The 27,864-nt window shown below is 37.2% G+C and overlaps 1 protein-coding gene across 1 annotated transcript in view; it reads left to right on the forward strand.

The window, feature by feature from the left end:
- COL4A1 (collagen type IV alpha 1 chain) overlaps positions 1–27,864 on the forward strand; it is a 1,084,337-nt gene that overhangs the window by 950,086 nt on the left and 106,387 nt on the right. The window contains exons 42-43 of the mRNA XM_044071271.1: positions 14,314–14,499; positions 14,618–14,751. Of these exons, the coding sequence (XP_043927206.1) occupies positions 14,314–14,499; positions 14,618–14,751 (320 nt within the window). The remainder of the gene's footprint in view (positions 1–14,313; positions 14,500–14,617; positions 14,752–27,864) is intronic.

Genomic DNA, 27,864 nt, shown 5'->3' on the forward strand with positions numbered 1-27,864 from the left:
GTGTACAAGATCCAGGATAAAAACGTGCCCAATCCTGGTAGGCGCACTGGTGCCAGGGCTGGAAAAAATGACAGTGTCGAATCCTCAAAATACAGAAAGATTCCTACAATGGGGCCAGGCCAGGCTCAGGGGGAAGGTGCCCCCCCTGTTGTAGAAGGAAGTAGCAGTCCACAAAAACGACAAAAATTGATTGGCCAAAGAAGAGCCATAAAGACGATAGAGTGGACTACTGAGGATAAGGAAAAAAATATCTATTGTTATTATTATGTAAAAATGCTGAATTTCCAGACAAAATGATTAAGAGAGAAATTAGAGGAAAGAAAAATACTTCCGTAGGAAAAACTGTCACAAGCTTCAAATAAAAATTTGTGTTCATTAAAACAGACTTTTGAAAAACAGTATATAGATCAAGAAACTTTGATCTCTTTGGAAAAAGAAGCATCTGAGGAAGTGAGAAAATATAAACAACAAAACCTAGAGATATTTGAAAAATATAAAAAAGAAATATGGACATGGGAAAGAAAGAGGGATTTGATATGATGCAATATTTATGCAAAGGAGAAAGCCAAATTAACTAATATAGAGAAGGCAGTCTCAAAGATATCCAAAGAGAAATACAGGCAAAAGCATCCAGATATGGAAAATTTCACAATAAAAATATTAATAGCACAAAGATGTAATGTAGAAAAGATGATTAGTAAAACAGAATTTAAAGAAATAGAAGTTGAAGTTATGGAGTGCCTGCGAAGTGAAGGATTTAGTGTAGAAGGTCTAAAACAGACTACATCACAGCATGATGGAGTGAGTCTCCAGAATAAGGAAAAGCAAGAAGATCAGGAGACATGTGAAGAAGACATATGGACAATGGGGAAAGGAAAAGAGATTTAATATGATGTAATATTTATGCAAAGGAGAAAGCAAAACTAACCAATACAAAAAGAGAAGCACCAAAGATATTTGAAGAAAAATATAGGGAACGGAATCTGGATATGGAAAACTTTACAATATAAAAAATAAGAAAACTAAGAGGAAAAATGGAAAAAGAGATTAGTAATGGAGAGGTCAGAGAAATAGAAATTGAGGTTATGGAACAGCTGCAAAGAGAAGGATTTAGTGTAGTAAATCAAATACAGAAAGTACCACAACAGGATAGAGCAATGGATATCCAAATTAAGGGGAGACCAGTGGAACAGGAGGCAACTGGTCAGGTGCCATATCAAGATATTTTGGAGCCTTCCACAGGAAACCAGTATAAACGTTCATTTGAAGCTAGACAGCAAAGAAAGGAACAGAAAATTGTTGAAACTCTGACACAGTCAATGTTGAGGTGTGATAGGCCAGTGAGTTCCCATATGACAGAACAATGACACAGGATGAAATTGAAGAGAATGTGCCACAGGAAGATGCTATAGAACTTTCTATAGAATGCCCACAGGAAACGGAGAACAAGAGATGTGCCCTCAGTATGGAAGAAAATGAGCTAAGAGAAGAGTTGCTTGATTTAATAGACAGATATATCAAGATCAATGAGAAAAATAGACTGCAGAAGGATAATAAAACCCCAAAAGTCAGAAGCTTGATAAAACAAACGAACACAGTAATTAGGACTGTCCATAGAGATCCATGCAAAGTAACAGAAGTAAACAGAATATATTACTGTGCTGCTAAATTAATAACTGTTAAAGTTCTATCACAGGAACACAAGGCAGCGAGGAAAAAGAGGGGGTGAAAGTGAATACCATCATGGAAATATTGAATAGAGAAAACTATAACAGCTGAGATAAGAAGGGTCATTGTTAGAAGATTATAGAAGAGGGAATAGATCAGCAAAAATACTAAGAAAGATAGATGTGATAATAGCAATGCACAGTATTAGAAGAGACCAGGATCCATTATGCACTATTGGAGATATCAAACTAAAAATTTCAAAACAGGTGGAAAGACTTAGAAGATACAAAGATAAATATAAGGGAAAAGCACAAAATAAGCAATTTATTGATGACCCAAAAAAGTTTTATAGAGAATTGGGAAATAAGGTAAAAGGAATTGAAAGACTGCCAAAAAAAGAGGAAGTAGATACATTTTAGAGAACTATCTATGAAGATCCTGTGGAACATAACAAAGATGCTAAATGAATAGAAGAAGTAGGAGAAAGAATAAGAAGTTTAAAGGTACAGGATATGAAATGGGATGAAATAACAACCAGAGAGATTGAAACAAAGTCAAGAAAAGCCTCTAACTGGAAATCCCCAGGCCCAAATGCAGTACCTAACTTTTGGCTTAAAGTATTAACTTCTTTGCACGATTTAGCCATGAGTAAGAACTATTTATATGCGCACCCCGAACACACACACTGCACTGGTTAACAACAGGAAAAATAATGCTCTTACTTAAGAATGAACCTGCAAGCTACCCTAAAACTTATAGACCAATAACGTGTCTTGCAACGACATATAAACTATACATGGGAATTTATACCGTCAGAGTTTATAGTCATTTAGAAGAAAACTCATTTATGGCAGTAGAACAAAAGGGCGATAAAAGAAAGTCATATGGAAGGATCATTTGTTGTTAAACATGTAAGAAGGGGAAGAATCTACGTATGGCATGGATTGACTACAAAAAAGCATTTGATAGTATCCCACAGTCATGGATAAAAGAGTGCTTAAACATATATAAAATACACCCTACACCAATGGACTACATTACAGTAACCATGAAACAGTGGCAGACCACTTTGCAATTAAGTCATGATAAAGGACAGATTATTATCCCAGGGATAAAAATTCAAAGGGGATATCCAGGGTGACTCGTTGTTACCATTGCTATTCTGCCTTGCCATTAATCCATTAAGCTGTTTACTTAACAGCTTAGGCCATGGCTACAATTTGACTCCTAGAAAACAACAAAGTCTAATGACTTCTCATTTTCTCTTTGTCGATGATTTAAAACTGTATAGCTCATCAGATGAGGAACTGAAAGCACAGCTGCAAGTTGTCAAAACTTTTTCAGATGATATTGGAATGTCATTTGGTCTTGATAAATGTGCAAAAGCAACCTTTAAAAAGGAAAACTGCAGCACCAGGAAAACATCAGTTTAGAACAAGAATGTGATATAAAAGAACTTGAGTAAGATGGAGTGTATAAATACTTGGCAATTGATGAAGGATCAGCAATAAAACGAACAAATGCAAATATAACTCAGTAGGGAGTATCTTAGAAGACTTAAATTAATCCTAAAAACAGCATTGACATCTAGAAACGAGATCCAAGCTATAAATCAGTTTGCTCTTCCTGTCCTAACTTGTAGTTTTGGAGTGATTGACTGGCCCCAAAAAGTGTTGGATAGACTGCATATTAAAACAAGAAGGATGCTTCATGCTTACCAAATGATTTATAAATATCAGTGCATACCAAGATTATATATTCCCCATTCCGAAGGAGGGATAGGGCTGCTTGAAATTGATTACATGTATAGATCTGCAATCGTGGGACTCCACACATATCTAGTGACATCACAAGATTCAAATGTAGTGAAAGTTTTGAAACATGAGGAGAATAAATCTAAGATGACATCTCTGCTTAATTTAGCAGAAGCATATCAACATCAAGCAGGAATGAAAATCAAACCAGAGGTGGATAAAAACCAGGCAGCAACTGAATGTGCTAAAAAACAAATTAAAGAATATAAGGTGAAGGACCAGATGAGAAGGCAAGAAATGTGGAAAAAACATAAATATAGTTGCAAATATAGAAAACTTCTGGAAGAGCCTCATGTTGATCAAGAATGAATGCAGGAATGGTTAAGGAGAGGTGAATACATCAAGAATGAAAGGTTAATATTGGCAGCCCAAGATAGTGGGCTACGTACATGCTGGTTTACAAAGTCCATTGAACATGTGGGAGAAACAGACATATGTAGGTTTTGTAAAACCAAATTGGAAACAGTCACACACCTTGTTGCTGGTTGCGACGCACTAATGGCAGAGGGACTGTATACTGAAAGGCATAATAATGTGGCAAGAATGTTACACTGGAGATTGTGCAAATATTATGGTATCGAAATGGCTGAAAAACACTGGAAACATAAGCCACTCTACAAAGAATCATAGAAAATGATGACGTTTATATCACATGGGATCACCCAATACCAACAGTTCAAATGATAGATGCTAGAAAACTGGATATAGTGGTCCAAGAAAAGAAGACAAAAGTAGCATTGATCATTGAAATTGCCAAACCCAGTGACTACAGTGTCTTGCGTACAGAGAGACACAAAGTCATAAAATACCTTGATCTGCAGGCAAAGAAAATGTGGAAGAAAGATACCCAGACAGTTCCAGTAGTAGTAGGAGCAACTGGTCTTATAAAAAATAATTTACAAGCGTATTTAGATATGTTACCAATTCATGTAACACATATGAATTACAGAAGGAGTCATTACTGGGCACATTGCGGGTGCTGCGAAGAGCACTTTTGGCTAACATCAAAGAGTGAAACAATACTAATTTCATAAACTTTAATCGTACTTTAGATTCATACATACAAATGTTTCAAGCATGGGCATTAAAGCCCTTCTAGCTTGCTAATATGCCAAAACACTTGTTCCCATAATAAATGTCCAGGCTGTTCTTAAAAATATCTAAACTAGTACTTGCTTTAATGTAATTTGGTAGTCTGTTCAAAGCATCAGCTACTCTGCCAGAGAACCAATTAGTACACTTCTCATTCCTATAGAATCTTCTACATAGGTTATCTAACAATTCTCTAGTACTTTTTGATAACCCCAAACATTCCCAGAGGTAGTTGTCCCTAAATGCCCTATATACCTGAATAAGATCTGCTCTTAAGTATCTGTAAAAGATACTGTACAAGTTCAGATATTTTAGTCTTTCATAATAACTTAGATTTTCACATCCATGGATGCCCTTGGTAAATGTCCGCTGTACTCTTTCCAGTTTATTCATGCTTGTTTTCCTATGGGGTTTCCATATTGTTATTTTATACTCAAGTTTGGGTCTAATGTAACTGACAAACAATGACTTTATTATGTTTGATTTACTAGACTTTATAAATCTTTTTATACAACCTATTGTTCTATAACTATCATTATCCAATTGGTTGATATGATTAGAAAAACTCATAGCTGAATCTACCCATATACCCAGGTCCGTAAATGAGTCTACAGTTTCAATCACTGTGTGCTGTATTAAATATTCACTTTTCAATTTATGTCTCCCAAATCTCATATGCTTAGTTTTTTTTTTATGTATTTATCAACATATTATTCTCCTGTGCCCAAATGGTCAATTTAGTCAAATTATTTTGCAGACATGCCTTATCTTTAACATGTGTAATCAGTTTACCCAATTTCAGGTCGTCAGCATATAGACTGTAGAACACCTCAGATGAAAAAGTAAGGTCTGAAAGATACAATCTAAACAAGTAAGGCCTAGTACAGAGCCCTGTGGGACACTTTGACTGTAACCAAGGATGTCACCTGTCCAGCTGGTGTGTGATACTTGCCATGTCCTATTTGTAAGCCATGCAGCTATCCATCTTATCAGTACATCAATACCTAGTTGTACTAATTTATTGATCAGTGTTTTGTGCATGACCCTGTCAAATGCTGAAGTTAAATCTATATAAATCACATCACAGCACAATTTTTCATTCATAGCTGTTATTGTATTGTTATAGAACATCATATATATAGTAGCAATCACTTCCAAGGGTAAAGTGCCTCCGTAACAGCAACAGCAGAAATCCAAAAGCAAAGTTGTTGGAGGACCACCATCCTGTCTGAACACGTGTGCCCAAAAGAAGGCCTGGATGCACTACACATTTCCATTTTATTAAAACAGGACATTTTTTCCATGTAGGTGTTTACCCAAAAAATCTTTTCATTCACAGTGACCCGACTATCCTTTCTATAGGTGATTTGTGAAAAATACGTCCTAACACCAGTACAAGCTATACTATCTAGGAGGGCTGTCAGTTCCCGACCAACAGTCAGAGAATCTTTGTTGGTGCCATTTGTACCAACATGAATAAAAGCAGATCCATACTTCCTTACATTAAGGCGTTCCAAGGCTGGTCTCACATCTTCTATTTTTGTTCCTGGCAAGCATGATCCGCTGTGGCGACCCCTAACCGGGGAAAGCCGAAAGAAGAAGAAGAAGAAGCATAACACTACTTGATGTTCATTATCATCTCTGCAAATATAAGTATCAGTTCCTCTAATAACTGATTCTCCAATTACAAGAATATATTTGCTGACCATCTCTGAAGAATCTTCAGTTTCTAATACAGTCATTTCTGCTCTATCAATTGTTATGAAGGATAGATCTTCATCACTATTAGTCTTATTAATTCCACTGTTTTCATTACGTATTAACTTCTCATCCAGCTGGCACTGTAAATCCGCAGCTTGAGCCATGTAGTCAACATCTGTCTGTCTCTTCTTTTTTCTTACAGTAATGTTCTTCAATCCTTCCACATTCAGGTTTGATTTCTTCCTTTTCACCTGCCCCTTGCCTCTTTTTTCTACCTTTTCCATTGGAAAGGTGATGCCTTTTTCTGTAGACTGAGGGTTTTCTGATAAGATATCTTCATTCCCTGTCACCAGTGTGTTACATAATGTAGAATCCTTTTTACTACACATTCTCTTTCCTTTACAGTCATTAGTCAGTTTCTTTTTCGTCCTTGTTATTTGTTATTAACTTCTTCCTTTCTTTTTTTGTTTCCTTCTAAACAAACCGGATCCTCAGATTGCTGAGTATTTGTATCCACAATTCCATAGTTCTCAGGGGCCTCATCATCTTTCATAGGAGTTGAATGTTCTTTGCAGAAAATAGATGCATCATTTCCTAAATCTGATCTATTTGTTCTATGCCTAACATTATTTAGTTCATCAGTCCAGTCATTAATATATGATACAACAGTTCTCCAAGTCATGACAATTGCACATGTGCAATCATCATCATTAAGTTGAGATTTGCTTCTAACAATTGTAAGCAAATCATCCAACTTTTGACACGAGGAACAAAGATCACCAGTGCTATCAGCTGTTACCTTTAAATATGCATAGCATTTATTACACTGTACAAGATACTTGTGCATTAGCAAATCGTTAATTACATAGTCATTTAAGGAATCCATATTCAGCTTTAATTGAATAAAATATTGCAAACGAAAAAAATTACACAAAGTCAGTAGCAAAGAATTCAAAGGAACTTAAATCAACTTCTATGACAAAAATTATACCAGCAATATCCAACTAAATAATAAAATACAATAAAGTTGCTCTGACCATACATGTTCTACCAGCCAGACAGAAGTTTTAATTTCTTTACGTCGCACACGAAGGCGTACAGTAGCTTCTGCTCACTATAGCTCGCAGTCCTCCTTTTAACAGTAAAAATAAATAAAACTTCTCTTACCAGTCAACTCCACAACAAATCACAAACCAAGACAGGATTGTTTTGATATGCTCAGAATTTTCCTGTCTGCACTCTGTCTAAATATATAGCTGTCTAAGCCCCTTGTGGTGGCTAGAGCTTGCCTGTCCAAAACCTATCCCTTTCTGCCAACCAAAAGTGAAACTAAAGGTAAAATAACAAAATATAAATCAAAGTAAAGCTTGTTAATAAGCAGTCTCTTCCTACCTACAAACAGTTAAAAATAGTGATAACAAATGCAATATAAATTCAAATAAAACTTATCTTACCAGTCAACTCCACAACAAATCACAAACCAAGACAGGATTATTTTGATATGCTCAGAACTTTGACATAGGAATGGGGTGCATTGCCGTCATGGTATTAGAAACCCAAAAGACTTACAGAAATTAAAAACAACATAAGCCCCCTTTATGTTACTAGTACTGGTTATCTTTGCTCATACAGCTGTCTTATCTGGCCCTCTGGTCACTTCTACTGTGTGGGACTTGTTAATGTGTTGATGTGATTCTATGATCTACTATAACCTCAAGCCTCTAAAGCTGCAAGCATGGTTGCTGAACAAGTAGCCATATCCACATTTGGCATGCTTGATTCATTTTTAGAGTTTTTATTACTTGCGCATAAACAACTGTGACTTCTCATCCCTCATTTTGAAATGTTTTGCTGTTCAGACTGATGCATGAGACCATATCTCTATTTCTCATTCCCATTGCAAGAATCCTGGACGACTTATGTTTCTTGTTGGCGGCTGCAGTGTGCTATATCATTACATCATTAAGATTCATTTGCTAGCCATTATGAGCTATCATGAACTAGATGTGGCCAAATCAGTAGCCCAGATGTACATAATGCTTGCCTTTTTTAGAGGAACTCTCCAACTGAAATCATGCACTAGATAAAGATTTTTTTTTTCTTGCTGAATCCCTTCATGTTTTCTTCCTTTAAGTCCACAGTTTAAGCCAAAATTGTGTTCCTTTAGTGGAATGATGTCTCACTGACTGCCATCATTTCAAGACACATTTTTAGAAGTGTAGGCCCTTTGATTTAAAGAGTCCTTCCCTCAGAATAAGGAAGGGATCTCCCCTTTGTAATTACAACAATACTTCCTGTATTGATCACAAAAGTTTAGTTTAAAAAGGGCATTTTTTTCAACCAGAGGAGAAGCCGTGGATAATAATTAATAAAGAGTGGAAGGAATTTGTCTGGGAGGGGAATAGGGCAAGGTTCAAGTGGGATAAGTTGATCCTCCCAATATAACAAGGTGGTTTAGAAGAACCTGATTTGAATGATATTTTAGACCTACACAGTTAAGCTCATATTCATAACACAAGCAGAAAGATACAATTCAAAATGGAAAGGGATGATGATGAAAGAGAAGGAAAATTCAAGAAATAAAGAGAGAGTGGGATTTTGGATGCAGATCCTTAAAGAGAATAACAGCCATACAGTGTATTATACATTCACAGAGTAGCATAAAGTATTTTTAAGACCTAAGACTGCACAAGAATGGAGAAAGGAGACTTTGTAGATAGAAATGACTGCAATTAGGGGTACAGAGAATAGGCAAGATAAGCCTGGAATTAATTAGAGAAAACTGACAAAGGAACCAAGGCACTGGTTGCAAATAACTACAGAGGGAAAGGTAATAGAATGGGAAGAGTCCAAGAAATGATTTGGACTGCAGGCTAGAGACTGCCTTCGCTATCAGGGATTGATATCAGAGTAACCAGCATGTACTTAAAAAATTAAATTAACACAAAAGGAAGGAACTGTGCACCATGAACATGTTTGAAGATTTACTGAAGTAAAAACACTAAGCCATAGTTCCTTCCTTTTATTGATATCAGAGTATTAGCAAAGCGAAAGAGATATAGAGATTTGAAGTGAAAGACCTGCTAATTAGAAGAGCAAATAAAATATTGCACAATAACTATAGGAATCAGTCAAAGGAAGGTACAAAAGATTGGGAAGAGAGACTGAATAAGCAATTCACAAGGAAATAATGGGAGGACATATGCATGTCTCTAGGCATGCAACAGAGACTAGAAGATTTAGTATTTTTGTTTGTAAGTTTTTGCATAAGTATTTTTATAACCTAAGCAGACTTCAAAGAAATTTTCCTCAGGTACATGGCAAATGGGAAGAAAGAGGTAATTAGAAAAATGTTTTGGGACTGTAATAAGTTTGCAGACTTCAAAATTTCATTACAGACTACTCTGTCAGAAATATTAGGTGAGCAAATTGGTGTGACTAAGGAAATGAGTTTATGAGCTGGAAATCAAGGTCTGAATTGTCTAGATATAGTAAGACCTTAATAAGTTTAATTCTGGTGGCTGCCAAAAAAGCAATTACTAGAAAAAGGAAATTTATTTATTTATTTATTTATTTTCAGTTTGATGACTGGGGAGGTCCACTGGGCTCAAGGAGTCCATTTTCAGTGGAGGCCCGGGGAGAAAAGCTCCACAAAAACATAGCAGACATAGTAACAATTAAACAGTTAGTAAATATTATGTAGTAAAACATAAGCACAGTAGAATATCAACATAGTATGGTATACAGTGCATATTTACATGTAAATACAATTAGAGGTCAATAATACAGTCACCATTATACTGAGGTTTTAAATCTTCTGAGAATGCTGTGAAAGAAACATTTCTAAGAAAACAGTAAATATGATTGAACTCCTATTGGGTAAGGTGGAAGGTAGTTTATGTATATGTATGTACTCATGTATTAGGCAGAATTAGGTAGGTAGAGTGCAAGTGCATTTCCTGTTATTGGAGAGGTAGGAATGGAGCTGGGTTTTGAAGTGATCAAAGTTTTGAGAAATTCTTAGGGAGGAAGAGAGTTCCCATTTTTTTGGCGAAGGAAAAGGATGGGAGAAGCTGACCTGAGGGACAGTTTGGTTTGTATACAGAAATGAGATTTTGGTGAGCAGATCTTAGAGTTCTGTGAGGGGTATATAGTGGTAAGATATTATTTAGTTCAGGGCACTTAGTTGGTTTAAAAATGAGTTTATGGGCTGTAGTGATTTGGAGGTAGTCCAGGTAGTTGGGAAGTTCTAGCCATTGTAGTAGGTGGAGAGGTATGCAGTGGTGGGTAGAGTACTTGGACTTGGTGGCAAACTTTGAGATATTGTTGTAACAGGATTCCAGTTTAGAGGAGATAGAGGAGGATAGGTTGATTAGTAGAGGGGCACCATACATCAAAGATGGTAGTAAGTAGGTAGTGGCGAGGGTCTGCCTTGTGAAAGGGGATAGAAAGTGGGAGTTCCTGTACAGAATGCCAAGTTTCTGATGTGTTTTCTTAATGTTTAGCTGAATATGGGTGTTGAATTTGAGATGTTCATCAATAGTGACTTCAAGAAGTTTAGCAAAAGGAGCAACTTCAATAGTGAAGTTGGCATGGCTGATAATGTTGAAGGAGGTTTTGTCAAGCGGGTGAGAAAGATTTAGAGGGAGAGAATAGTAGAAGTTTAGATTTGTTGGCATTTAGAGAGAGGTGATTTTGAAGCATCCAGTTCTCAGTGGGGTGGAAAAAGCAGTTTGGGTTTTTGTTTGGAGTACTTGGAGGTTAGAAGCAGAGCAAACTAGAGCTGAGTCATCCAAATATTGGACTATCTTGGTGTTAGGAATAGCTGTGTGGAAGTAATTAATAAAGATATTAAATAGCATTGGGCCGAGTATAGATCCTTGGGGGACACCGGTTGGGGTTGGGAGGAAGGTTGAGGTGCCAGTTTTCCATTTTATGGCCTGAGATTGGTCAGAGAGGTAGCTGCTGAACCAGGCAAGGGTGTTGTATGAGAGATTAAGATTAGCAAGGTGGTTTAGGAGATGGGAATGGGAGACAGTACCAAAAGCCTTGGAGAGGTCAAGGAGGACTGTGGATACAAGTTCTCCAGAGTCACGGGCATGGTTTACTATGTCTAAGAAAGAGAGGAGAGCAGTTATTGTGCTATGGCCCGGACGAAATCCGTGTTGAGTTGGGGTGAGGAGAAGTCTAAATCAACTATATTTGAAGCAGTAAATGTTGTAACAGAGACAAAATAACTGGAGGTGAACTTTTAAAAAATGGCAAAGGCATATTACTTTGGAAAAATAGAAATTGTGGGGACAATACGTGCAGAATAACGTTTTAGAGGAGGAATAGAATTTAAGGGAAGGTAGAATTTGAACAGTTTATATAATGCTGCATTGATGATTGTTACAAAAAAATTGATGTATAATGTTTGTAACTAGGAACATGTTAACATGGTTTGTTTCCTTTTATATAACTGTACTTTTGCCTATGTCTTAAGTGATAATTCAGTCTATTTTTCTTCCTGAATAGATATAAAAAGGGCATTTCTCTTAAAAGTCTGGATGCAGGGAAAACTCTGATGCATTATGTAACTCACAGCAGTCTGCTGCAGTAGTCCAAGTAGCTGTCTACCTCCTTTACCCAGACTAAAGTTGAAAAAGACTGCAACCAAGCGGCCTCTGTTTTCCTGGCTATCTTACTATTTTTCTTTCTTTTCCAGAAAAAAAAACAGTAAACATCTTCATGGCCTAGGTAGGCCTTTTTCCCCTCAGGGAAGTACAGTTTTGTCTTCCTGTTTCAGTTCTAAAGTAACTTGATCTAAATCTCGTTTATGCATAATATATCGGTTTCTGTGTGGAGACATGCGTGAATGGGTGTACCTTCGTTAAAGATTGTGCGTCAGAGCCGGCAACTCGGCATGTAAAAATCTACTGCCAACCATTAGCGGACCGGAGTTCCGCTGTGGCGACCCCTAACCGGGAAAAGCCAAAAGACACAACAACTAAATATCTAAACAGCATAATATCGACAGCCCAATGATCAACAGTTAAAATATTTAAACTGAAAAATATATATAAACACAAAATATCAGTAAAATAAAAGTTATACTGGAGAAGGGTTTATGCCCTTTACTTACTGTTATGTCACTTTGGAGTTGGTATATATAATTAGCAGGGTGCACCCCCCTCCCCATATGTGGGAACTTTGACAAAATGTGATTTGATATGCTAAGATTTTTTCTTTACTTTCCTATAAGGTTAAATTTTATTGCATTTTTCAATGTTTTTGCAAGGGCAAGCCCCTGCACCCCCACACCCCCTACCAATTAAATATATCAACTCCAAGGTCACAAAACAGTGGGGAAAGGGCATTAAACCTTCTCCTGTATTACTTTGATTTTGACGATATTTTTTGTTCAGATATTTTGCAGTTTAGATATTTGGCTGTCAATCATCGATATTTTGCTGTTTAGATCATTTGAAGTACACCTAGATAAATAGATAGATTGATAGCTACATATGTTCCAGACATTACAGTCTGGACATCCATTCACAGCCAAAGCTGGATTTGTCAAAACATATCTTTAGGACCTTTTGTCTGGACCCAATTATCTCTCCTAATGCAATTTTTTTGTTACCATGCATAAAAACTCATATGAAATGCTGACTGACATTGTGTTGAAAAATATAGGTTTTTAGAGAATTACACCATAAGATCAGATATTGAGACCATCTCAACCAATCTGGCTGCATATCTTCATCCTACCCACACTAATGATTTTAAGATGATTTGTGTTCCTGGCACTTCTGGTACTTCATTTCTTCAATGGCCAATACTGACGACTGAGAATAATCAGTTTAGGAGACTGGATGAGTAGTTTTCTAGAGAGTCTTCCATCAGTTTTGATAATGGAGATATCCTACATAAATAGGTTGGTCATACAGATGGAGACTTGTTATTGGAGAAATTCCCATGCTTTTTGGACTATTCAGATGATAGACAAAAATGATCTGCTGTCTAAAATGCTTTCTGAGACCTGGAGTTAGTATATATAAGGCATAACAAACTTTTATGCCCTTTATCCAATCCAAGTATAGGTAGACCACATTAACTGCATACTTTTTCAAATGCTTTCGTTCCTTCACTCTGCTTCTCTTGTGAGAGAAAGAATTACTCCTTTTCTATTGCCATCATGTCCTGGTCTAGTTAATGAGTTATTGCTGTTGTGACATATTTCAAGAGTTCCTAAGTCCAGGATGTCTTCAACAATGCCTCATGGTCCAAACAACATGCACTGGCCAAACATTATGACTTATGTGTATACTGCAGAGCCATAATGAGTGCTGCAGGTCTTTCCTCCTCAGCCTTCTGTCATAATTGCTCCACCTTTTATTAGCAATATCTTCTTTAGGAAGACATGCTATTATGTACATAACTACAACAGCTTCAGACCTTTGAGTATATCTCAGACAGTAGATCTAGCACGTCATCCACCATCCCCAGGAGACTAGTTACTGAAGGGCACTTTTTCTTTCCGTGTCATTTATCAGTTCATCATTGAGTCCTGAAAGAAAATAACTAAGGAAGTGAGGGTTTGTCATTCCCTAAGGGAATTCACTTGGTAAAATAAGGAAGTATATCTGTCAGTAGATAGCCTTCAAAAATAAATGCTAATGAGACACTGCTGAAAAAGTTCATCTGTTAGTATAGAGTTCAGCAGAACTAAAGATGTTCTGGGAAAATGCTCTCAGATATGTAGTGTCATAATGCATTCCTAAGTATCAGTCTCTGTACTTGCCCTTCTGGGTGATAGGATCTCTTTCTATGGTTTCTTTCTACTTCACTCAGCAGATGGGTGAAACACTATCAATTCCTTCTATACAAACATCTTTGTAGGTATTATCAATCTCGTATCTGCAAGATAGATAAACAGTGAATCAGTTTTCCAAAGAAGCCTGCTTTAGATAAGAAACAGATGAACATGCCTCATTCTGATATTTGTCATTCTGCATATTTGTTGCTCTTGTTTACCTAACCTTCTTTTCTACAGGTGAAAAGGGTGATCCTGGCTTCCCTGGCCCTCCTGGAACTCCTGGATTTCCAGGAAGTAGAGGAGAAAAGGGAAATCAAGGCCTACCAGGTCAGCAAGGCTTTCCAGGTTTACAAGGTGTACCAGGAATTTCAGTAGAGGGAGCAAAAGGTGAAAAAGGACTGCCAGGCTTACAAGGAATTCCAGGTAAAATGTAATCATTTACTCATATACCTAAATGATGGTGTTGGCACCCAAAAATGACTGAAAAGAAGCAAAACTGTGCATGTGTTAAAATCTACTGACTAAGTGTTTCTGGTTTAAGGTTTACCTGGTGATCAAGGATTACAAGGTCCTCCTGGAGATCCTGGAAGCAAAGGAGAGAAAGGGGATCATGGTTTACCTGGCATACCTGGCCAAACTGGAAGTAAGGGAGATCGAGGACACATTGGCCCTCCTGTAAGTGGACTAAAATCAAATGCAACAGTCAAATTTTATTTTATTTATTTATTTTATGTTGGGATTTTTTTTTTCTATGTCTTTTTTTCTGCTTTTGCATTATCCTTGTTTTCTATGTAACTAGCTTCTTCTTCCCTAGCAAACAGTGTAGATTAAATTATAGCTTCTAAGGAAAAGCTCAACATTGGCTTTAGAACACGGACTAACAAATTCCAGCTATCTTCCTTTGTTGTTTGAAAGTGATTTTGCATCTTATTTCTTTAAAAAACAGTGATAGAGAGACCACATTTTGGTAAACCTAATATACCATATTGGAGAAATAAAAAAAAAAACATTCCAGGCTTCAGAACATAATTTAGATCCAAGGATTTTTTAAACTACTTTTGGCCTATCTCTGCTATTGCAATAAGGATAACATTAACATAAATCTACACAAGACAAATATTTTGCAGTAAGTCAGCTACAAGAAGAAGGGTTTTGAAATATTCTCAATGAATGAAAGATTTGTCTTCACTAGGATTTGTACAATCCATTGATGCATCAGTGGATCATCTTTGCAAAAATCACAAACTTCTTCCAGTTTTGCTACCTTGTAGGATTTTTCAAGATGTTATAATAAATAATAGGGGTAAAAAATGCTCAACCCAAAATGTGCCCTTTTATTGAAAAAAGTTATTAAAAATAGAAAGAGTTTTCATCTTTCAATATATTATTAGACTTTATCAAACTAACACACATTGTCATAAAAGAACTTTAAATATAGTTAGTTCCATATCACGACTTAAAACACCAATAGTGTTTTAGTCTGCTTAACTTTAAAGCACATTTGTAATTGTTTGTGCCATTTAAGCATGGTTTTACATAAGCTTCCAATAACATTTGCCATCTGAGCTCTTTTATTTCTAATAAAGTTTTTGTATCACCCCTCAAGTCCACATCAACATTTGCAATTATTTCTATTGTCTTCCCAGAATAGTATTAATATCAAAAACTTCATTGTGTAGATATGCTCATAAATTCTATTCTTAAACAACCTTGTAGTTTTTTCAACTTAAAATCTATCACACGTGCAGCAATGTGCACAATAAAACACATTTTTTTTTTAATTACAGTGTCAAAAAATCATAAAATGGTAAAAAAAGAAAATACAACTCAATACAGAACCAACACTTTTATTGAAAATGGTTATTAAAAACATTTTTTTCAACACACAATGGACATGTTTACTAAAAATAGTAAGGCCTTTAATCTTTCAATATATATTACAAGACTTCATCAGAGTAACACATATTTTCATTAAAAAATGTAAATATGTTTATATCCATAATACATGACTTGTAAATTACTAGAAAGTAATAAAAAAGCATTAACTAAGGTATGATTATTAATGGGGTTAATTGATATAGTTTTAACTAATACATTTTGTTCTTCTTGTTTGTTTGATAATGAAATTTATAGACAGAAAACAGGAGTAGCAATTTATTTTATTTTATTTTATTTTACATTTGTTGACCAGGTTAGTCCAACTGGATACATGTCCATTTTCAGTAGAGGCCCGGGGAGATAAGATCCATGAGACCAAAAACAAAACATCTCATCTACAAACAAAAATCACATAAGCAACTATTCATATTTACAATGTACGTTGTAGGTATAGTACAGAAATTATCAAAGAGGGTAGACATTCAAAACATAGTACAAAGAAATGCAGGTACAATACAAAAAAAATGCAGGATAATACATAATATAAAAAAAAGAAAAGAAGACAGGTTATAGTATAATAATTATGTTAGTAAACAAAGTCACAAACATAAGTTTCCAGAAGATGGAAGTAGTAGTATATAGTAGGACAAGGGTAAGTTGTATTAAGGAAAACAGGAGTAGAGTAATGGCAATAAGAGGGTAGGCAGAAGTAAGATTAGAAGAGCTAGATGCTTAGTCAGGCTTAGTACAGGGGCACAACCAGTGTGTTGTGAGGAAGAGTTTTAGTTTACCTTTGAAAAGTGATATTGAGGGAAGTGAGCAAAGATCACTGGGAAGTAGGTTCCAGTATTTTCCAACAGTATTAGAGAAGAGAGAGTCCCCAAGCTTTGTTGTTTGATTTTGAAATATCTACGAGAAGTTTATGTGATGATCATAAGCTCTTCAGATTGGTATAGGGGATGATGAGGGTAAATAGTATAGGAGTATTGGTATGTTGGTAAAGGGTCTTATGGGCAATGGTCAGTTGGTGGAATTTAAGCTGATGTTGCAGTTCAAGCCATCCTAGCTGTTTTAGCTTATAACAGTGGTGGGTTGTGAAAGGGTTTCCTGTAGCAAATCTGGCTATGTTATTGCAGGAATGTTCCATTTTATTGAGGTTGTTTCTAGATAGATTTGGATATATGGGTGAGGCATAGAGGAAAGTAGAGATTAGATGAGTGTGAGCAATAGTTATTCTGGCTGAAGGAGAAAGGAAGGGTTTGATCCTGTAGAGAGAGCCCAGTTTTCTGTTAACAGTTTTTAGAGTATTATTGATATGGGTGTCAAAGCTGAGGTTGTTGTCTATGGTGATACCTAGTAGTTTTTTTGTAGGTTCAGGGGATACGAGAGCACCATTATTGGATGTAACGGTGAAATCTATTGGGGAGGACTTACAAGTAGGAGTAAAAAGGAGGAGTTTAGTTTTTTGGGGGTTAAGGAGGAGACAGCGCTGAGTAAACCATTGTTCAACTGTGTTAATCACTTTTTCAGTAAGGGAGTGAAGTTCAGGTTTGGTTGTGGATGAGCATATAAGAGTGGAGTCATCTGCATATTGGATGCATGTAGCTTGGGGGATTTCTAGGTGAAGGTCATTGATAAATATAGAGAAGAGTAAGGGCCTTACTATGGATCCTTGAGGAACAACAAGGTTAACATGCAGGTGGGTAGATAGATTATTGTACCAAAGCACAGCCTGCTGTCTGTTATCTAAGTAGGACTTGAACCATTTTATAGCAAGCTTATCTAGCGAGAGGGATTTCAGTATGTTTAAAAGTATCTAGTGATTTACCATATCGAATACCTTTGACAGATCAATAAATAATGCAGAGGAAAGCATATTGTGGTTGTGGTTTTTGTTGATACAGTCAGTAAAAGGAGGGCAGTAGTAGTGCTGTGGGAAGGTCTGAAACCATGTTGACAGCTAGATAGTAAATTATTTTGGATTAGGTGGTCTAGCATTTGCCTGTGGATACATTTTTCCATGATCTTTGCCAGTGGAGAAAGTAAGGCTATGGGACGGTAGTTGGAGAATTCGGTAGAGCTTCCACCTTTATGTAAGGGGATAATATGGGAAACTTTCCAGATGCTAGGGATGTGCCCTTCACTGATGGTTCTATTGATCAGGATGGAAATGGGATAGGCGATGGATTTGGCTGCTATTTGTAGATATTCAGTGGGTAGTTGGTCTGCAGAAGGAGAGGATGGTTTCAGTTTTTGGATAAGAGTAAGAATATATGTTGTTGGAACTGGTTGGAAGAGAAATGGAGGGGGGTTGGGTAGAGTTAGAGTTAGATAAAGGAAAGTCATGTGGTGTTAACTGACTGGCAAGTGTATGAATGGCTTCAGTGAAAAAGGTATTAAAGGCATTGGCAGTTTGCTTGGGATTTTCCAGGTCTGTGCCTTGTGAGTTTGGTGTGATAGATTGACCTGGGTGTAGTAGTTGGTTAATACTCGCCAGAACTTTTGTGGTTTATTATGGTGAGTCTGCTGGAATTGTAGGTAGTAGTTTCTTTTGTCAAAGAGTATACCTTTTTTAGTATCATTTCTGAGCTTTCTGAAATTTTGTTGGTCTACTGGGTTTTTAGTCATTTGATATTTATTCCAGTATTTATTTCTGAGATGGATTTTTTGCTTGGTTTCTTTTGAAAGCCATGGGGCATATTTAGTTCTGATTCTGATAGAGTGGGTTGGAGCATGGTGGTTGAGTATAGCTAGAAAGTTAGAATTAAAGTATTTAACAGCTTCCTCCAATGGGAGGTGTTTTAAGGGAGACCAGTTACATGCTTTTAGTTCGCTTTGGAAGAGATTGGGGTTAAAGTTTTTCTTGGTTCTAATTGTCCCACAAATGGTTGGAATGGGTAGATTGGTCTTATGCCTGATGATGTAGGTGAGTGAGTGGTCACTCACATCATCAGGGAGGGTTCCAGCTTCATAAGTCTGGGGAAGATTATTTATGAGAATCCAATCTAAGGTACTTTCTTTCTTATTAGGCTTGTTTATCATGGTAGGGGAGGTAACGGTTTGAGAAAAAACAAATAGGTTAATATGGATGGTAGGGTGACTACCGCTGCAACACTTCCAATCAATGTTAAAAATCCCCTAGGATTATGGTTTCTTGGGGTAAGTTTTGAGTTAACCAACAAAGGATATATTCTGTGGTGGCACTGTTATTGCCAGGAGGTTGATAGATACAGATAATATACATGGATTTGGCAGTGTTGATTTGAAGTTTGGCAATAAGAATTTCAGCATTAGAATCTTGAGGTTGTTTGTAGTCATAAGTAGTAAATTGTAGGCCTGATTTAAATAAGATAGCAATACCTCCACCCTTCTTAGCTACACGGTCAAGTCGTAAGATATTATAGCCGGGTGAGATGACTTCATTGTCTTTAGTAACAGGTTTTAACCAGGTTTCTGTTAAGCATAGAATGTCAAAGGAGTAGATTTCCAAGAGAGAATGGAGTTGTGCAAGTTTGTTATTGATACTACGAATGTTTAGATGAGCTATTAAGAGAGCGTTTGGTGGTTTGGTAATGGAATGAAAAGTAGAGGGATTGGGGTTGAGGAGTTGAGTGGCAGTAGTAGTTGTTGGGCCTGGGTTTGGGTGAATGTCTCCATCTTTTAAAGAGAGGAGTTGTATTTGAAATCTAGGAGATTAGGGGATTTGCAGTATAGGTTTAGAGATTTTTTTTGGGATTGAGAGAGCTATATCTAATGTGGGCTATTCTATGATATTTAGGCAGTAGATAGCTGGGCGTAGATGTTATATTAACATGGTTAATGTGAATAGGTAGAGAATGAGAGGTGGTTAACTTATTGGGGAGTTGAAGGTGTGGATATAATGGGTGTTCATAGGAGGTAAGCAGGTCGGCTGAAGTTAAAGGAGGTAGAAGAATGAGTATGAGTATTAGCTGTAAGTGGGCTGTGGTGGGTAGTTTACAGATTTAGATGGGTTAGTTGTTAGGTCTTTGTTATTGGTATGGAAGTATAGTAGGTGTAGATAGGGAGAGGTGGAGGGTGTGGTAGAAGAGGTAGGGAGTGACAGCTGAAAGGAGGGAATAGGTGATTGCTGGCAAATCTTAATGTTATTAGTGATTGGTGGGAAGAGGTGTGGTTAAGAAGTATAAGACTAGGACCCCTGGGGGTGGGTGGGAATTGGAGGTAGGGTATGGGGAGCAGAGTGAGCCTGCAGGGCGAAAGGAGTGGGGCAAGAGCAAAAGAGGTGAGTACAGCAGAGAAAGTATCAGCCACTGCTGTTCAAACAACATGCAAGAAAGTATTCTGTGTAAATTACAGACTTTCTGTTAGTCTGGGCTTTTGGAATGATGGCAGTGTGTATTTAAACAGGTTTAGGGATAGAGGGTAAGAGTAGTTGTCTAATCTACCTGAGTTTATTATGGGAAAAAAAACATGGTACTGTAATGGCACCGAGTTTTGAAAGCCTAGTGATGGCCTTCTGGGAAGAGAAGAATTATACTTTTTATTAAGAAGACTTTGAAAATGTGAAATTTTATGCATGTTTTATTGATGATTGTACTTTAATATTGAATGGTACATTCAATAAATTAAATATCTCTATTAAATATTTGGAAACAAATGCTACTTTCCTGTCATTTACATTTGATTTTGATAAAGAAAAAAATGGGCATTTGGATTTTGTAATATATAAAAAAGATGAGAAATTAATTTCTCAAACTCAAAAGAAAGAAAGAAAATAGTTCTGCTTTGTTACATCATAATAGTATGCATCCCACTTATATGAAGAATAATGTGGTATACAGACAGATGAGCAAACTTCAGAGATATATTAAAGATTACAATTTTTTAGAGGTAAAATTAAAAACAATAGAAATTAAGATTAGAGTAATGGGGTTACCCAGAAGGGGCATAAAATGATTTGGGATGTTTTACCGAAAAAACTTCAAAGAAATAAATTATAGTTACTGCTTCTGAAACTTTAATGTATAAAGAGAGGGTTGTGCCACTATATGGTGACAAAGTATTGCAAAATGATAAAATGAAAGCAATGTTATTACCTTATGCTGTGGAATACTTTAAAATGTAATTGAAATATATTTTAGGGACATCCTGAAATTATGTTCATGATTGGTGGTGTTGAAGAATCTGTTAATAAAAGATCTACAAACTTAGGTAATATATTTAATAAAAAAGATGAATGTACAACAAAAATTAAGAAAAAAATATATATTATAATTATTGTACATATACTTGTGATAATCCATCTGTTCATATTAGTTGTGGTGGAAACTTATTTTCCAGTCAAGGATATTTTGACTGTAATTCAAAACTGTGGTTTACTATGAACAGTGTTGCACATGTGATAGTTTTTATGTTAAAAAATACTAGCTTATTTAAGAATAGAATTTATAACCATATTTATGCATTGAAGACAGGTTATATTAATAATGCTCTAAAAATACACAGAACTAATTGAACAATTTTAGGAAGTTTTTATTTTTTAATAATTGATAAAGCTGATGTGGACTTGGGGGTGATACAGAAGATTTATTAGAAGTAAATGAGAGAGCAGATAACACATTTTATTGAATGCTTATACAAAACCAGGATTAAATGGCACAATTAATTACAAATATATTTTAAAAGCAAAATTAAAACACTAAAACTGTTGGTGTTTTAAGTCATGTGATATGGAGACATATAAATGAAGTTCTTAAAAATATTTGTTAGATGAAATTTTGTGATGTATTTGTGTGAACTAGGACTTCATGAGCTATACTTCTTGTTGTTGTTGTTGTCTTTTGGCTTATCCTGGTTAGGGGTCGCCACAGCGGAACTCCAGTTCGCTAATGATTGGCAGTAGATTTTGATGAACACCGAGTTGCCTGTACTATAACTGTCATAATAGCAGAAAACTGAGCAAGGGGAAATATTTACAATAAATCAGAGCTTACAAGAAAAGTCAACATCCAATAAACATTTAAAGGTTGTATGTAGGAGCATCAAAGGGAATTTAACTTGTGACCCATTGATTTTACGAGAGAGAGAAAGAGAAAGAGAAGTGCTGTATAGGGCAAGGGTATATTAAAACAAAACACTTGCTCTGTACCATCACTCATTCATTCATTTGGCAATAAGGACTTATCTTATTTAGGATCAATGTGGAGGAAGAGCTTATCCAGAATTCAGTAGGTGTAATTCAGAAACTAATCGTGGCTGGAGCATTAGTTCATTACAGCATGTGCACACATGCACATACATACACACACACACACACACACACACACACACACACACACACACACACACACACACACACACACACACACACACTGTATGCATAACTATGAACTATTTCATTGTTTAGAAGCTTGCAAGTTTACCAACCAGCATGTCTTTATGATGTGGGAAGAAACCATATACCCTGTAAAACCCTGCAAAGTGCAGGGTGTATATGCAGACTTCACTAAACACACCTCAGTCAGGGAGAGTACAAGGACTGAAGCACTGGGAGATACCATCTGAAACCACCACTGCACAACCTGCATGCTATAACTCATTTTCTGATATGGACAGACTGAAGACAAAAAATGTAACAGTTGTAGAAATGCTGTTAATTATTTGTCAGTTGTCATGCTGCCAGCATATTTAAGAGACAGAGCATCATTCTACTGGGTTATACCCTGTCAAATATGTGGCCATCTGTGGAAACTTCAGTAGTAAATTATCAAGCGCTGCCCGTGATCTGTCACCCTGCACACTACCACATTTCCGTCTTTCTAAAAGGAAGAAAATGTCACATTTGTATCCGTTTCCTTCTGAAGGTTCTAAAAAGAGTGCTTTAAATGAAGGAACAAACGATAACTATAAAAGAAGAAAGTAGGAACTCAATATATGATGAAGTGACACTTGCTACATTATAAATCAAAGTAGTGTAAGGCAAAAGGAAAAGCATATCTGCTGTCTGTGATGTTTCTGAAAATTTACTGTTACAGTAACTAACCTAAATAACTTTTCTGGGTGCATTTTGGTCATCAAGTGTATCAGAATAAATGTATATTTTGCGTAAAAATAAGTACTTTTAACTTCCTGTCTTGATTTACTGGTGAAATGTGCATCCACTGTTTCAAGCAGAAATGAAGATAACTGCTCAATAGCAACTCAGCTGGAACCCCCTACTGGACAGAAATCAAGACAACTGAAAAATAGCTTTAATCTTTTCCCTCAGGTTGAACAATCTCAGAACTGAGTATATTAAGTCAAAAACATAGGGGATGCAGACCCTTGTATGAAAGGTATTGGGTCAGTTGCCTCACCCTTTTCATCCTAATGAAGGGAATTTCCTCTGCTCCCCGACTGCTGTTCACATTTTTCCCAGTGAGTACACCCGGCTAACCCTGCTTAACTGGATCTCTCACCCCTTTGCATCTTCTTCGTGGCAAGAAATACAAGCGTTCATCTCACCTGCAGGGGACCTATTAGTTTCATTAATCTTCCTGCTGTACTAGGCAAGTTTCTATAGTGAAACACTTTAGTGCTTATTTGTCAAGTGGCACGCTCACTCACTCACTCAGATAGTGTTGGACTCCCCTACCCTACCCCTGAACTGTATCCCTCCATTCTTCTCTCTTTTTAGCAACTGCTAATATCAAGAGCTGCAGAACTATACAGACCTAATAAAGCAGCATGTTAGGTTGTATTACATGCATAAGTTTCTTACCTCTAGGAATTGCTACTCTTAACTGCTCCACTGTCTTGAGGCACATTTTAACTGATTGTTTCTACTGTGGTCTGGCAAGCTGCCTCAAGGTTTCCAGGGATCATTTCTGTTCACTCAACCTCTCTTTCTCATTTCCTTTACAGCCTGTGCCCATTGCTAGTGTACTCTAACTCAGCAGTTTAATGCTAAAGACACAAGTCATTTTTATATATTTAGCTGCCTAAACCTTTACTATAATTGTGACGCGTTTTGCCAAGAAGGACAGCTGCATAGCTTTCCTTCATTGTTTTTTTCCATTTCCCTTTATACTATCCATCCCTCTACTGAAAGTAAAAAGGTATTTTATTTAAAAGGCAAAGAATTATGGTTTACTGAAGTGAATCTAGCAATACGGGGTTACCTTACAGACTTTCCACTAGTGCTGAGTTGTATTAGTCTATTGATTGGTTCCAGCTAATATGTACAACAAATAGTGTTTCTGCCTGCTTCGCTCACTATGCTCACTTTGCTCCCTTCCCTGCCCCGATATCCCACCCGCCCCCAGCACACCTACACTTATTCGAGCCAAACGTCCCTCCCATTGCAATCATAACCAACCACATCTGCAGCACCAACTCTAATCACACCTCCAGCCTACCATCACCCTCCCACCTCGAGTACCATGATCCTACACACTCTGCCTATACTCTTTACATGTACCCTTCTTGCACACATTACATCTTACCAAAACACCATTATACCCCCACCAATCAACTTCCATTGCACAACTACAGTCAACACCACTCATGTCACACCATCACACTACTCATACACCTCTCACAACAAATACACCCCAATGCACTACCCAGTTAAGCTATCACCTCCACCACACAAACAAAAAGCATCCCTAATGCCTTACAAATTATCCCTCAACCTACTTTATCTATCATCCACTTCACCCAAACAAAAAGCTACCCCAAAACTTAAACTAATTTTTCTCATTACTAAAACTAACGTCCTCAGCCATAACAATACTTGCCCTCAGCGGGGACATCCACCCAAACCCTGCACCCCACAACTCCTCCATTGATAGTCAGCCTAACAACCTCACCCACCCTTAAATTATATCCAGTAGGAAACCAACTGACCTCCTTATCTTAAGCCTAAATATCAGAAGTATAACCAATAAAATCCATAAACTCCACGCTACCATAGACTTATACCCCCCCCTGATATTATCATTCTAACAGAAACCTAGCTCAAACCTCACATTACCAGTGAGCAAATTCTCCCTTCAGGCTACAATATCCTAAGACAAGCTCGGTTGCACAAAAAAGGGGGTGGTGTAGCTGTAACGTATAAACAGAATCTTAATATTCAAATCCTTAATTTATCAGCCCCCCCTAATTGACAACGAAGAAATAATCTATACCAACCTAAAAGTAAACTAAGACAAGACCATTAACATAATAGGATGCTACTTCTCACCTGGCAACAATATCCCTCCACTAGAAAACCTCCTCAGCTGGGTAAATAATCACCTTCCACAAGAAACCATAATATTAGGTGATTTTAATATAGACTGGCTATCCTGTTCAACCACCATTCAGCCCACCATCTAAATCTTCATGTTTTTTTCCAACTTATCCAGACACCCACCAGAATAAATAAGAATTCCAACAAGCATTCTACTCTTGAATGGATACTAGTTAACAAGAGCCCCCAATCATATACAGCTGGCTGCCTACTGGACAGCCTCAGTGATCATACCCCAACTTTTCTACTCAAAAAACACATATATCAGGCTAAACCCATTACCTATCAGCAAATAGCTAATAAAGTAAACTTTAACCCTAACAACTTCATCTCAGCCCTAAAAAACTGCAACTGGACTCCACTAAAATACCTCAACCTTGATGAAGCTGTCCAATTTTTTAATACCATCTTCCTTAAAGTCCTAAACACCCATGCACCCACAAGATTTACTAGAGTTAAAGCCCAGCCCTCCCCATGGCTACAAAAAGCCACTAGATCAGAAATGAAAAACCGAGATAGAGCCTGGAATCACTGGCGCAAAAAAAAAAAAACCTCTAATAGACAGAAATTCTGTGAATTACGTAACAAAGTCAAAAAAATTAATAAAACAGGACAAAATCCTATATTACCAGTCTGCCCTGAACTCCAGCCAAATCAACCCTAAACAATTCTGGTCAACCATCAACTCCATCCTCCACCCAGGAAAAGTAGGAACCCCTCCACCAAACAAAACAAACTCCTCTGAAAACATTGCTACCTCTTTCAACACTCACTTCACACAAACCATTCTATCATTAGCAAAACAACACAACCCCTCTCCCCTACCTCTTCCAACTACACCTAGTAACCTGCCCACTACATTCGCTTTCTCTCCTATCCCTACTTTTCTCGGTTAGGGGTCGCCATAGCGGAACTCCGGTCCACTAATGATTGGCAGTAGAGTTTTACGTGCTGGCTTGCTGGGCCTAACGCACAACCTTCAATGAAGGAACGCCCATTTATGCATGTCGTCACACAGAAGACGCTCTGAGAATCGAATGGGCAACGTCTAACTGTGAGGCAACAACGCTACCGCAGCACCACCACTGCAGTCTCTCCTATCCCTACCTCCAAAATAAAAAAACTCTTATCGAAACTAAAGACCACAAAACTAGCAGCTGACAACCTCCCAGCTGAGTACCTTAAAATTGCAGGTGAAGCCCTAGCCTTCCCAGTTCCTGATTAACCGATCTTTATCTGAAAGCTATGTCCCTTCACAATGGAAAATATCCCACATTATACCTCTCCACAAAGGTGGTCCCTCCACAGAATTCACCAACTACCGACCCATAGCAATTCTGTCTCCTCTATCACAAATACTTGAGAGATGCATTCTCTCTCAAGTTCTAAACTACCTCCTTACTAACAACCTCCTATCTAACACACAACATGGTTTCTGACCATACCACAGCACAACCACTGCCATACTTGCTTTCACTAATACAATCCTTCAACATAAAAACAATGGTTATTTCGCCTCTGCAACTTTCCTAGACTTATCTAAAGCATTCGGCATGGTCTCTCATAAACAACTCATCACTGTCGTCAATACTCTCTTCTTCTCTCAATCTGTCACAAACTGGTTCCACAGCTACCTGACTGACCGCCATCAATCCATTGTTTGGCATAATGATATATCCCCCCAACTCCCTGCCTCAATAGGTGTTCCCCAAGGATCCATCCTTGGACCCTTACTCTTCTCCATATTCACTAATAATCTAGCCTCTGCTACCAAACAAGCCACTCTCATACAGTACACAGATGATTCCACCATCATCTGCTCAGCCCACTCCCTACCTGAACTTCAAAAGACCACACAGGAAGTATTTTCCTCAGTTGAAACTTGGCTTTCAGATGCACAATTAATACTTAACCCAAACAAAACAAAACTCCTCATCTTCCAACCCAACAAACATAATCTAAACACCCACCAATTTAATATTAAAGCCAATGATAGCACCATTATCCTCCCAACAGATCACACCAAACTACTTGGAGTTGAAATTGACAATAACCTCAAGTTTGACATCCACATTTCGTTAACCATAAAAAAGTACACAAAAAACTAGGAGCTTTATACAGAAATAAGCAATTCCTCACCAAAACAGCCAAGATTTCAGTTGCAAATAGCCACCTTATCTCTACCCTACTATACGCCTCTCCAATATTTACCAACCTAAGGCAAAGTGAATTAGGTAAACTCGAAGCTTGCTACAACAAAATAGCAAGGTTTGCCACTGGCACAAACTACCGTAATGACCACTGCACCTCACTTACTGAACTATGTTGGCTAGAACTCCCTCACCTCCTTCAATGGTACCAACTCTCACTCGCCCACAAACTACTAAATCATCCTCTAAAAGTCTCCACCCTCCAAAATCTACTCCATCCCTATCATACCACCAGACCACTATGCTCCAGCAACAAAAATCAATTACAGGTAACTAGAACCAGGGACGCTGCTGGAGAAGCTCTCTTCTCCTACTCCATAGCAAAATTATGGAATACCCTTCCTCACACTATAACTTCTGTGACATCATGCACTAACTTCAAAGCTGCTCTAAAATCTCATCTAAAAGAGTACTGGACATGCCCCTGTAACAAACCTCTGTACCATC

This window comes from Protopterus annectens, chromosome 5.part0 (genome assembly GCF_019279795.1).
Source record: "Protopterus annectens isolate FY-2018-M chromosome 5.part0, PAN1.0, whole genome shotgun sequence".
In the NCBI taxonomy this organism is placed as follows: domain Eukaryota; kingdom Metazoa; phylum Chordata; order Ceratodontiformes; family Protopteridae; genus Protopterus; species Protopterus annectens.